Source organism: Astyanax mexicanus, chromosome 15 (assembly GCF_023375975.1).
Source record: "Astyanax mexicanus isolate ESR-SI-001 chromosome 15, AstMex3_surface, whole genome shotgun sequence".
NCBI classification, from domain to species: Eukaryota; Metazoa; Chordata; class Actinopteri; order Characiformes; family Acestrorhamphidae; genus Astyanax; species Astyanax mexicanus.
In genome coordinates this window covers 36,069,000-36,081,824 of record NC_064422.1, presented here as the reverse complement: position 1 = coordinate 36,081,824, position 12,825 = coordinate 36,069,000, and the positions used below count along the sequence as shown (strand labels likewise).

Sequence of the window (12,825 nt, the reverse complement as noted above, 5' to 3'; positions counted from 1 at the left end):
CACAATACTCTGATTCTGACAGTTCTCTACATATTTCACAGCATCTGTTTAACTGATAAGATGCACTTAAAATGTCTAATTTTTTCTTAATGATTGTGCAGTAGACTTTGCTTGTGTGTTACATGACCTCAAGAAGGTCATGGAGGTTTTTTTTGGTAGTGGTGTTTTGGTAGAATTTATAGTGTGAGTGTGTGGGAACATTCTGCCATAGATCATATTCTTACCTGTTGTTTTTTTCTGATTTTTTTTAGTTATATCTCTTAGGGTTATCTGAAACAGAAATCTTTTGACTTTTTTAAAACTTTATTTTAAACATAAAAAAAAGTACTATTAAAAAAGAAAATAGTTGAAGTGTAAAAACAAAAAAATACACAGCTCATTTTTCCATTGTAAATCATGCCTGTGCGCTGAAGGAAACTGTTGATAAACAGGACAAAAAATACCCTTATGAATTAACAGCCAGTATAATTTTTAAATAGCCTTTTTATTTTACTTGAAATGATGCTCAGTGGCTTGAAAATCTAATTATTCTCCAATTGGTAGAATCCCAACAGTAGTTCTGCTCCACTTTCTCAGTTCTGAGATTCTGGTTTAGTTTTTATGGCAGACAGTGTTTGGCTATTCTTTAAAGGGTCTGGAAAATAAATGTGAAGTTAAATCTAAAATGTATTTTACAGGTAAAAGGCTCAAATGAATTGGTGGCTTAGTTTTGGATTGTATTTAACTTCATCTTCGGTTTGATCCACAGCTTTCAGTCTGGACACAGAGCAGCCAGACTATGACCTGGACTCTGAAGACGAGGCGTTTGTGAACAGGCTGAAGAAAAAGATGGAGGTGGGGGCACTGCAGTTTGAGCTGATGATCGACCGCCTGGAAAAAGGCAGCGGCCAGCAGGTATTAATGTTCATAACCTCACACAAAGAGAGACACTGACTCTAGAGACTTTAGTCTGTTGAGCCTGAAATTAAAAGTTAATTGGATATTATTATAAAGACTGCCAAAGTCTCAGTCCATTGTGCACCCCATTGAGCTTATGGTTCTTGTGGAGGTGTAAGCTTGAGTGGTAGATGTAGTATTACATCTTAAATCTGATTAAAACTACTTAAAACCTTGGCATGAAGTTTATTTTATAAAATGGTAGAGATTACCCCCTTAAATGTGCCGCATAAGGGATGGTAGTAAATACATAGTGAGTTTCCACAATGGGTGGGGGGGACTACTTATGAGTTTAACTACAAATTGTACTCCTGTCTTGTCTTTGCCTTGATAGTGACAGTCTGTACGTTTTTGGTAAGAACATATAATTGCACAGAGCATGCTCAAGGGCAAGCATTGTGGTGAAGTCTCTCTTCAGAGTGAATAAATCTGATGATTTGAATAAACAGATGAAGACTTGAGATTGCTTTTTAGATTTTTCCATGTTCACAGTAGCTCTTGTATCAGCACCATTAGCAGTGCTGCTTAGGTAAAAAGTAAAAGCACAATGATGCCATTTATTATAATATTTTGCCCTATTCCTATTCCGGAACACTGCTACTTTCAATTTAAAAGAAAAGTCTGAAAAACTGAACTATTGAGTTTTGTAGTTTTTGCAATACAACAATTGGTTTATGCAATATAATAATAATGTTCCTTACTGTGGATATCTTACTTTTACTAGAGAGCATATGACATCCCCTTAATGAGTTTGTCAAGGTTTGTAAATGCCCATTGTCTCAACCCTAATCCTGCTCTCTTTATCTCTCTCTCTCTTCAGCTAGTGACTCTGCAAGAAGCTAAGCTCCTACTGAAGGAAGATGATGAGCTGATCAGGGAGGTGTTTGAGTACTGGAGCAGGAAGAGGAAATCGTGTAAAAATGGTTCCCTCACACCAACAGTCAAACAGGAAAAGCGAGACGGCTCCAGCACCAGTGACCCCTATGTGGCCTTCAGGCGCAGGACTGAAAAAATGCAAACCAGAAAGGTGAGTGGCTGTGGACATAAAGGTGCTGGTGTTGGTGTACACTTACTGTTCACAAAGTGTACATGAGTTCAATACATCCAAAACTGTTATACTAGATATAACAAAACGTACCATATTGTAATATTGCACCTGCTATGCTGGTAAGCACCTGTGATTTTTAATAAGTTTAATTGATTTAATACCAGTTGTTTGCATGGAATAGAGTACAGTCTTGTGCTAAAGAAAGGAGCAGCATAGCTAATTTTCACCATCTAGGACCACAGTCCGAAGCAGTTTTCTAAAGTTTATTAACAAAACTACATAATATACATAAAATGTATCTCTCAAATTTAAATGTAAAGTTAAGTTTTGATTAAACTTAGATTTATATATGTATATTTTTAGTATATCTAAGTCGGCCATCACAAGTGTCTAGTCTTGGATTTAAATAATGACATTAAAAATGTAGTTTAATCGATAACTTGGGCTAATCCATCCCTTTAGATATTTGCTTTAAAGCCTTGACCAATACTGGGCATGTGTGTCACTTTGCTATTAGGCTTTCTTATCTTCAGTCTAAAAGAGCAAATTGAATAAATAATTTACTTTTGATTACTTTGTTTCTCACACGACAGAACCGCAAGAATGACGAAGCATCGTATGAGAAGATGCTGAAGCTGAGGAGAGACCTGAGTAGGGCAGTCACCATTCTGGAGATGATCAAGAAACGTGAGAAGAGCAAGAGAGAACTGTTGCACCTCACTCTTGAGATTGTGGAGAAGAGGTACAAAAAAATGCTTCTACTTTGTGTGCATTTCTCCACACAGTTTAGTTCTTGCGTGTGTGGGTGTGGGTTTTAATTTCTGGCTAGATGCCAGAAATTAAGTTTATTTTATTTATTGAGTTCTTATTTATTGAGTCTCAAGGATACTAATCAGTAGCGCCAACTAGGGCTGCACAATATATTGTTTCAGCATAGACATGGCAATGTGAGAATTCAGACAAAATAAATGACCTCTCATTTCATGACATTTAGACATTTAACATTCACGGTTTTCAAATTGTCTTTCTGTGTTATTGACTTCTGGTAATTTTTGTGGGATCTGCAAATGTATTTTTCTATATTAATATCACAATATATATCACAAAAAGAATTTTTTGCCATGTTAGTATTTTTCCAATGTTGTGCAGCCACGCTAACAGTTCCTCAGCAGGCAGAAAGAAAGTAACTTAGATGGCCCAGATAGAGTCTTCAAGGCAGCCAAAACATTCAAGCTGCAACGTCTCTTGGGTGTCTGACCTGGAAAAGCCTCATGGTTAAAATGTAGACACGCTCAGGTGAAAAATGCCTTGCTTTCAGCAAAGTAGCCAGGTGATTCAAACACACCTTGCTTTGACCTTCCATAGTCAAGAGTCTCGCCACATTTTCAGCACCAGTAACCTTGACTGTTAATTACGGCTGCATTATTCCAAGTGGGTGTGAGAATGAGCAAGTGTAATGTGGGGGAAAGTCCATGCATTTTTAATCAGCTGAGCTTCCTCCACGTAGGCTAATTAGTAGCCATGTTTTTTCCAGCTAAATGACCAATTAAAGTTCACCTTTCCCACATGTGAAGGTCACAAAGTTGAGTCCATTTGAAAAGTAGTAAGTCTATGACCTCATTGGGGATAATGGTTTAGTTTTTGGTTTATGAATAGATATATGAATACTCGTTCCAAGGTAAAAGAGGCCGATGGGATTTCTTTGTTGTTCCAGTTTTTATTATCAGTCTGACTCTTTAATGACTATTTTGGAACCCCACATTTTATTTAAAAAGCTGAAAAAAGAATAGAATTAGTTTAAAACAGCTGTCTCAAACTTTTTAAAAATTGAATAACTAGTAGATGGGCTAGTTGAATTCTAAATAAAAGATGATGTTTGCAGGGATTCAGGAGTAGTCGCTGGTCTCAGTACAATAGAACTGGAAATAAAAGAGTTTATGTTTATCTGCTGACTTGTGTAAGCTTATATATGAAATCAACAGAATTTTTGAAAGAATTCTAACCAATTTTCTGGTCTGTCCTCAGGAATGGCATGTCCGACTTTGGTGTTGATATCATGGCAGAGGCACTGGCCATGGCCAAGCCCATTTACAAAATTCCCATCATTCCCTTGGTCAGCAGCAACCAGTACCGCCACACAGACCATGTTGAGCCCAAGGACTTTAAGATTAAGGTAAGGGTTTGCCTTATGCATCATTCAGACCTACTGGGTTGTGAATATTTGTAAAAGCATGGCAAGATTTAAAGAATTTATGTTTGTCCACAAGTCTTGTCTTAGTTTTAATTCTGTCCTATTTTCCTTATCTTTAGCCGGAGAAGACAGAGGTGTCCCGCACTAAGAGGAAATATGAGAAGAAACCGAAGGCCCAGCCGTTCTCCACGCCACAACAGTCTGGCCCATCCCTTTTCAGTCCAAAAGACCTCAACCAATATGACTTTCCCAGCTCTGATGAAGATCCGTTCTCACAGGTATGTACATATCGTTGCCTATGATATAAAAATAAGTCTACATTTTATTTTAATCTAGATGATTTGAATTTTTTGACAACCCTCACTTTATAAAATTTTATGGTCTTATTAAGATCTCATACATTAATGTGCCCTAAAACACAATGTATTTTTGTGGTACTATGCTGATTTCATTTTTTTATTTATTATTTTTCCCAGATGCATTCTGGGTCGTCGGAGGCTGAGGAGGACAATGATCCTGATGGACCATTTGCCTTCAGGAGGAAAGCTGGCTGTGTTTACCGTGCTGTAAGTCTTCCCTCTGCTCATCCAATCAGATTGAATTTATTTTTATTTTAGTTTTTTTGAATGGTCGTACACTAGTTTCATATAGATAGATTAATAGATCTTTATTGAACCCTTCGGAAGTGTTCCCTCTGGGAAATTAGGAATATACAGTATAGAGTACATAGAAACATAGTAATAATATAGTAGAAATATACAGTGCATAGAAATAGTACATATGACTATTTTGAAAACCCACAAAAAAAAAAAAAATAATTTAAAAACGTTACATAGAAAAATCGTCAACACATTTGTTGTTTTCAGTTGTAAAAAAGCATTAAGTTCCAACCAAGTTCTTCTTAAACAGCTTTTCCTCTTATTTTCACATTTGCAGACTCTCACAAAGCTCTTGTCTCCCTTCGTTTACTCATTTTAGGCTCGTTTGGATCAGAGAGGTGGTTGGCCGTGGTGTAGTGAGGCTGAAGGTGGGTCTTGTGACCCGCGGTTCCGGTACTCTCTCACCAGCCTGTCGGCACCGCACCGCTGTCTCGGTTTCGCACGCCGAAGAGTGGGACGAGGTGGGAGGTGAGCGTCACACAGGAGTACTGAGTAGCCTTTAGTTTTCTTTAGTATTCTAGTCACATTTTCCTGCTGTTCACCAGATATCTAACATCAGTGTTCTCACAATGTGCAGAGTTCTCCTGGACCGTGCCCACTCGGATCTAGACAACGTTTTCCACAGTCTGGATTCAACTTCAGAAGAGTTATCACCTGCTGCTTCTTCAATTCACCCAGGAAACACTTTCAACAGTAACTCTACGGTGGCGCCCACCTCATCGCCAGCTTCATCCCCCTGCCCCTCCTCTTCCCTGCATCTGAGGCAGATTCTCCGCAACATTAAGGCCTGCCGATGGAGACACTTTAAACCACGGACACTAACGGGCAGGGGCTCCTGCCAAGCTGCCGCCACCGTTGCGGCGGGATCAGGCACTAACGCGCCGGCCGGAGGAGTTGCTACAGTAACGCCTGCAGCCGGTAAGTGAGCATGTGGGCAAATGTGCTAAAATGCACGCAGTTAATTCGCTTTTATTTTAGTTGATGAGCTTATGCCACCTCTCCTGGAGAAGAATAGTGAGAGAAAGTTGAACTTAGCAGAACTGAACCCAGCCGTTTCATTAGAAATCTGGCTTTGGTTTTTAGCTGTTGACAGTATGGCATGGTACAATATTAACTGTGTGTGGGTGGTGCTATAATTACGTTCTCATTTGAGAAGGTGTTAAGCTGTATTGTTTGAATTGCTGTGTCGGGGCATTCTCATGGGAGAGGGAGAAGGCTGTGTAGGTGGAGAAAATTAATTTCTTTCCTATTCTCTTTTGTATGGCTGCACTATGTCTTGAGTGGCTGTGTGTGTGGTTTGTGCGTGTCTGCTTTGACACATGCACTGAGATATTGTAGATACAGTGAGGTGTGTGTGTGTGTGTGTGTGTGTGTGTGTGTGTGTTTGTGTGTGTTTGTGTGTGTGTGTTTGTGTGTGTTTGTGTGTGTGTGTTTGTGTGTGTTTGTGTGTGTTTGTGTGTGTTTGTGTGTGTTTGTGTGTGTTTGTGTGTGTTTGTGTGTGTGTTTGTGTGTTTGTGTGTGTGTGTGTGTGTGTGTGTGTGTGTGTGTGTGTGTGTGTGTGTGTGTAGGTTAAAGATGACTAAAGCATGTGGTGCTATTTGTGGCCTTTAATTAATGAAAGGGTAAAATGTGGAAAAAGAAGTAAAGTGAGTTAATGGTGTGCTGGGTTTTAATTCTTCTACCACTATGTAAGTCATGGATATCAGTGTATCTTTGTCTTTTCTTTTATAGAATAAAGACAATGTTGTTCGTGTTAAATTTGCTACCAGGCTAAGGTAGCATTGCTGTTTGGTCACACATTCATGTAGACAACCAACTGGTGGTTTACAGTTGACATTTATGGCATGGACTCTTTTAATGCAGGAGTAATGCAGCATAGTCATCAAGACCTGGAATTAAACCCCAGTCTCCCACTGGCAGGTAGTGGTGTTATCCACTGCGCCACACAAACCACTACTGTCCTGGAATCACATCTGCATTGTGAACGTAACTGTTTACACTTTTGCCTATGTGCTGCATATGTTAAACTATTAGCATAGGGAAAACCTAACTGTTGTAATTGGACACTAGAGATGGTATGGGAAATTTAGAGGGATGTGCTGTCAGTGTTTTCTACAATCATTGATCCAACAGCATAACCTCATGAATGCTGGGCTTCAAGACTTTATTATACAAGCCCCACTGCATAATACAAGTAAACACACTGCTTTTAAATTTCAGAACATGTTGGCAGGTGCTTGAACCCCTTGTGTATTAATCTGTTCCTGCTTTCTAAGCATGTTGCCTTTTTGTTGTGTTTTTCAAGAGTAGTGATTTCTAGCATTTCCCCTGTGCCTTTGTTAGTTTGTATTCCATTTAAGAGATGTGTTGGTGGCGGTGTTTTATAAATGCCTGTCTGCATTTGTGACTCTCTAGAAACTCTTCTTTTGGAAATGTGATTGCAGAAAGCATTTTAATGTTGTCTTGTAGCAGCTGTGTGAGGGAGGGTGGACAACATTTACAGAAATTAAAGTAACAACAAAAATCTAACACTAAACATAAATAAAAGTAAATTCTGTAAATATAGCATAACAAATACAAAATGTACTGCTTTCAAGATTGTTTATATTTTTAAGTGTAGAAATTTCCAGGAGTTTTATTACCTACAGTTATAAGTTGTTGACCAGTCTGTAATTTGTTACAACAATGTACTACACAAAGTGCTGGGAACAGAAACACAGTGAGTGAGAGTAATGAGCTGTTACTCACTTCACAGTCAGTTTGAGCTCAGTCATGAAATATGCCTATATATATATATGTGTATATATATACATATATATACATATATATACACACTGTTACTAATTGAGGGCATGTCTAGTGCTGCATGAAGATTACCAGGCAATATTTGGTAATTTGTTATTGTGCAAGGATTTTTTATTATTCTGTGAATTGTCTCACAAGGTGATGTGCTTTTCTTTGTTAAATCAACCTGAGCTTAGAGGTACTTGCTGATTCTCAGTGTGCTGGGCTGATTAATGTACACTTTTTAGAGGGTTTAAGATATACAGTTTTACACAATTGATTTACGTATACTTGTTTTTTTGTTATATTTGGTCTAATGCGTGGGTTGAGGAGCAAACTTACTACAAGCACTAACCAAAACCTAGTTCATTGGATATGCAGTTGGCCTGACTCGATGTTGTGAGATTTGCCTGACCATATTCCTGTATGATTACTGGACAGACTGTTTTAGTTAGCATCTTAAATACTCCCAAATTTTATCATGTATTTGATAATAGGTAGTTAACATCCTCGGTGTGACTAGTTTCCGCCCATTCTTTTGGGCTCCCTATCTACTTATAAGGGCGTTTTTTTTTTTTTTTTGTTGTTGTTTTTTTCGGCTGTGTCCCAATTCACTAGCCGGGGCAGCGGTAGTTTATTGGACAGCGACCATGAAGAGACAGGTTTGATCCTGCGTGAGGAGTGGGGTGTGTGTGTGTTAATTTAATTTTTCCTTTCTTCTTGGGTTTACCTGCTTTGTGACCGCTTGGAAAATATCTGGCCCGCAGACAAACTTAATTGTTGACCCCTGCAGTAGACCATCCCAGTGTTTTGTGTGGATGTCTTCTGTTTTTTTAGTGCTTGTTCAATCTCAATTTTGAAATGTATTGGGCTTGGAATACAGGGTTTTGTGTTATGTACAGGTTATTTATTTATTTATTGAAAAGCACAGATGGACAGTAGTAACAGATGGCCAGATACATAAACAGACGTCAGACACACACTGCTTTTCAGAGGATGAAGTACACAAACATGCAGTAATTCCTGTGTAACAGTCTTTATTGATATTTGTTTGTGTTGCATACTGAGTGCAGTTTGTGTGTTTCAGTGTTCACTGCAGAGCAGTACCAGGAGCATCAAGAACAGCTGGCTCTAATGCAGAAACAACAGCTGGAGCAGATCCAGCAGCAGGCCAGCGATGCCTCCAACAATACACAGGTGTGAGAGGGAGATTGTCTTCTGTTTTCATCATCTGTTTTTGAGGGAGAATGTTTTTGTTACTAATTAAGATTTTCTCTGTTTCCACAGTCTTTTGTGTCCAAGACTTTGGATTCAGCCAGCGCTCAGTTTGCTGCCTCTGCTCTAGTCACCTCTGACCAGCTGTTGACTCTCAAAGTCAAAGAGGATGGTGTTCTGGGAAGTGGAGTTAATGGTATCCTCCAGGCCTCAGGTTTGTAGTCTAAGCAGACCTCAAAACAGAGCACCAGAAATGGTTTAAAATGGTTATCAATAGCCGGATCTGGACCTGAAGAATTACTTTTTGTAAATCTCAGAGAAAAAACTCTTCACACTCTTTCTAAACGTATCTACTTATCTGTACAATTTTGTTTTTTGTGGTCCAAACACAAAGAGGTAAAACCTGAGACGTTCAATACTTTATTTTGTAATAAATAGTGAATGAGCAGATGTCTCAAAACATTTTGTCCATATAGTCCATATAAGACTATACTTATCAAGGTTATCAGCTTTATTTATTAATTTATTAAAAGATGCATGGAATTTCATTTAGATACATACATATTTAAATACATGTAGATCCTATAAATTCTGCTCTCATTTTGTTTTTGTATATTTCATCTAATCATCCTGTTCTGTGTTCTTGTCTTCCAGGAGTTTACAAGGGCTTACAACTTTCTGCTACATCATCAGCTTCAATCCTCCCAAGCCCATCTCCAGTGATGACCTCTCCCCCACCTATCTTACCCCCTACTAATAGTAATAGCTTGACCACAGGCTCTGTCCACAATGCACACAACCCACTCAGCAACCATGGTAACAATACTGCCAACGCGGTTCCTCAGGTTCTGATTGGGAACAATCTGCGTCTGAGTGTGGCGACTCCCCAGATCGCACGCCACCTTCCCAGAAGTCTCGGCGGCGTACCGCCCGCTGCCTTAAAACTAGCAGCCGCTGCTTCCAACTGTCAGCTCCCCAAAGTCACGCCTGGGTGAGTCCACACAGCTACTCTCTTGTATGCATACTGGGTCGCATTTGGCGAACGTTGTCCTTTGGAATCATAAATATACCATTATTGGGAATCCTGTAGTGTTGCGAAGTTGCAGCACATCCTAATTATTCATAATAGATCATGTAAAGCAAATTCTATGGTATGTCGTAAGCACTGGGATTCTTCAATTTGCATCAAATTATGTTCTAAGCTCTGTGTGAAATTATAAAGCCAGTACAATACAGATGATGGGTAAAAATTTTAGAGTGGCCTTGTTTGTGAGGTGTTTAATGGAGGTTTATTTTTGGACGTGGCCGTAATTTTGAACACCTGAAAGTCTAGACCCAAGTACAAAACAATGTTCAGGTTGGTTGCACATTTGAATACAGGTGATCTGGTTAGTTTTGGTGTCACACTGCAGTTCAGCAAGTGTAATAAAGAGCTTTGGTTTGTTCTGTTATCAACTATGTGGGCTGTGTTCCAATATTTTACATGAGTTTGTTTGTGTAAAAGTGTGCATTGGGTGGTTATTTGCCAGATTCCGACTCTTTTCATTGCAAACAAAACATACAGCCGATTGAGTAACAGATCACCCTCCGATTTATTTTATTTTACTTTATAATTTACAGATACAGTAGATACATACGTTGTAGATACAGAAATTGAGGTTTTGGATCATTTTTTTTTTTCTTTCTAATGTTTAACCAAATCATGATATAGTTGATCAGAACTTCTCTAAATTTTTTTGTGGTATGGTTCAGGCCGTAGTTTGCAGCACCTTTCTTTCACACCTGCTCTTTTGGTTTAGAGCTGTCCAAGAGTGCATTAGAAATCTTCTGGGAATGATGTTGCTTAGACTTTTCATCGTGCCACCTTTTACACTGCTCATATCTGTGCTGCATTTTACTTAGAACAACAACATTGCTTTACTCACACGTTGTTTATTCTTGTTTTTTGGTCTTCTTCTTACAGGGAGAATCGCGAACCGGAAAAGCAGTCCCTCAGTCTAGCGGAAAACACAGTCGCTATGGAAGTGACGTAGTGACCGTTGCCTGGGCGACACTTTCCTCGCCCAGTCCATCTTTTGGTGCTGTGCACCAAATTGCTTTCGGGAATGCAAAGGGACAGCGGGTTTCCACAGCAACTGTCAGGCCTCGACAGTGAATCTCATCTCTTTAATATAATTTTTCTTCACCCCCCAATTTTTAATATATATATTCGTTACTGTTAATAAGAGAAAATAATTCATATGTAAATTAAGAATATGGTGAATATTCAATGTACAGTAACTGCCTATTTGTAAACCTTTCTGCTCCACCCCCCAAAACCTTGTATATATGTTACTTGAAAACAGATTTGTTCATTTGTGATGTTTTGCACTTGGGAATGACAAAAGCAGAAGGAGAAAGAGGAGGAGGAAAAGAATGCAGAGAGAGATTGTGTGCGTGAGCCGTGTAGCAGAAGAAAAGGTTTTGAGAATCATTGCTTTGTGCATGGTGAGGAAACCTGCTGTTTTACCTATTTATTGTGCTGTGTTTACACTTTTGTTTGTTTTTCATTCTTTATTCATGAACACTGTACCCTCATTTGTTCCTGTTTCGATGTTTGGGTAGCTAGAATCTCTTTTCTTTAAAAGATTTTCAGCTTCTGGCCCTTCATTTTCTTGTTCTACTGGTTCTCTTGCAAATCAATTGGATGCTACAGAAAGATTGCATTTTGTTTTCCACTGCCTTTTTTATTTATTTATTTTCTTTCCCCGCATTACCTTTTTCTTTTTTTTTCTGAGGGAGGGGAGGAGGGTGGGTTGTGGTATGTAGTTTTTGGGTAACTCAAAGGCTTTGGGAATGGTGGGTTTAGAGAAATCTTCTGTTTAACTAATCATCCCGAAACAAGTAACGGACAAGTCTTCACTCGGAAGCATCCATGGCTTCCATCTCAACTAAGCACTGTTTTTGTTTATTTTGTATTTTATTGTTTTTGTTGACTTCAGTAATGATTATCGCTGCTTTTGTGTCATTTGTTTTCATACTATGAAATGTTTTGCCTCCCATTGTAGATTTTTTTTTTTATTATTATTATTTTATTTGTACAACAACAGACAATTATTTTTGTATCCTGTTTTGTTAGTTTTTGTTTTCAGTTCTTGTGGTGAAGCGACTTTGTGCTTCGCGTAATGGAAGAGTTCGTTTTTGGTTGCTCGTCAGTGTAGCGTTCACTAATGAGCGAATGACAGTCCATTATTGCTGTGACCGTGTCATATTTTTTCAGCTCCAAGACACGCTGGACAGAGAGAGAGCAGGAGTCGCTGCCCAGCTCCGATCTCCTCAACCTCAGTCTCTAACCGCACCAACAGACTCCAGACTATTTTAAGGCCTAAAACCACAAGTTAAAAGGTGTGCCTTCCTTTGGGAATATACTGCTTCGTCTCTTCCATGAAGAGGATGGCTCTCGGGCAAGGCTGCAGTACTGCAGTCCTGGCTTGTCCGGAGCACAGGTCTCCGATGCCCAGTCCACTGGCTGAACTGAACACCCTCCAGAGCTCTAGTCCAACCTGGTGGCAGACAAAGAATGAAAAATATTGGAAATCTAAAAAAAAAAAAAAAAAAGATGAAATATTATTAAAGTGTGAGGGGGGATATGTGACAGTTCCCACAGAAATCTGACAATAAAGCCCAGGTTAAGTCGAATGAAGTGCGTGGTGGTGTTTTGTTGAGTGGATGAAATTGTGAATGATATGATTTTTCTTACAAAAGCAAAATTATAAAGACACGTTTTATGAGAAGCAAAAGGTTAAGGTTATTTATTGCAATGCATTTTATATTAAGAAGACTTTATACTTCTAGGCTTTAAAGATGTTCTTAGATAATGCATTTATTCGTAAGTTTGATCGTACGCTCTTTGATAATTAGCATTACAAAAGGGTCCGCCTTTCTCGCGAGTTTGTTCTTGCAGGTTAGAGGTAACTTGTCAAGAACATTTGCCCCAAGAATGCATGTCCATT

General features: G+C 38.8%; 1 protein-coding gene across 2 annotated transcripts in view; it reads left to right on the top strand.

Moving 5' to 3' along the window:
• epc1a (enhancer of polycomb homolog 1 (Drosophila) a) overlaps nt 1-12,511 on the top strand; it is a 37,032-nt gene extending 24,521 nt beyond the window's left edge. For both annotated transcript variants that reach the window (XM_007259675.4, XM_007259674.4), the window contains 12 exons: nt 749-894; nt 1,757-1,963; nt 2,578-2,726; nt 4,010-4,157; nt 4,295-4,453; nt 4,652-4,741; nt 5,154-5,302; nt 5,412-5,752; nt 8,706-8,815; nt 8,906-9,047; nt 9,488-9,824; nt 10,797-12,511. In XM_007259675.4, coding sequence (XP_007259737.1) covers nt 749-894; nt 1,757-1,963; nt 2,578-2,726; nt 4,010-4,157; nt 4,295-4,453; nt 4,652-4,741; nt 5,154-5,302; nt 5,412-5,752; nt 8,706-8,815; nt 8,906-9,047; nt 9,488-9,824; nt 10,797-10,866 — 2,048 coding nt within the window. In that variant the 3' untranslated portion in view covers nt 10,867-12,511. The remainder of the gene's footprint in view (nt 1-748; nt 895-1,756; nt 1,964-2,577; nt 2,727-4,009; nt 4,158-4,294; nt 4,454-4,651; nt 4,742-5,153; nt 5,303-5,411; nt 5,753-8,705; nt 8,816-8,905; nt 9,048-9,487; nt 9,825-10,796) is intronic.
• Nucleotides 12,512-12,825: the final 314 nt, after the last annotated feature.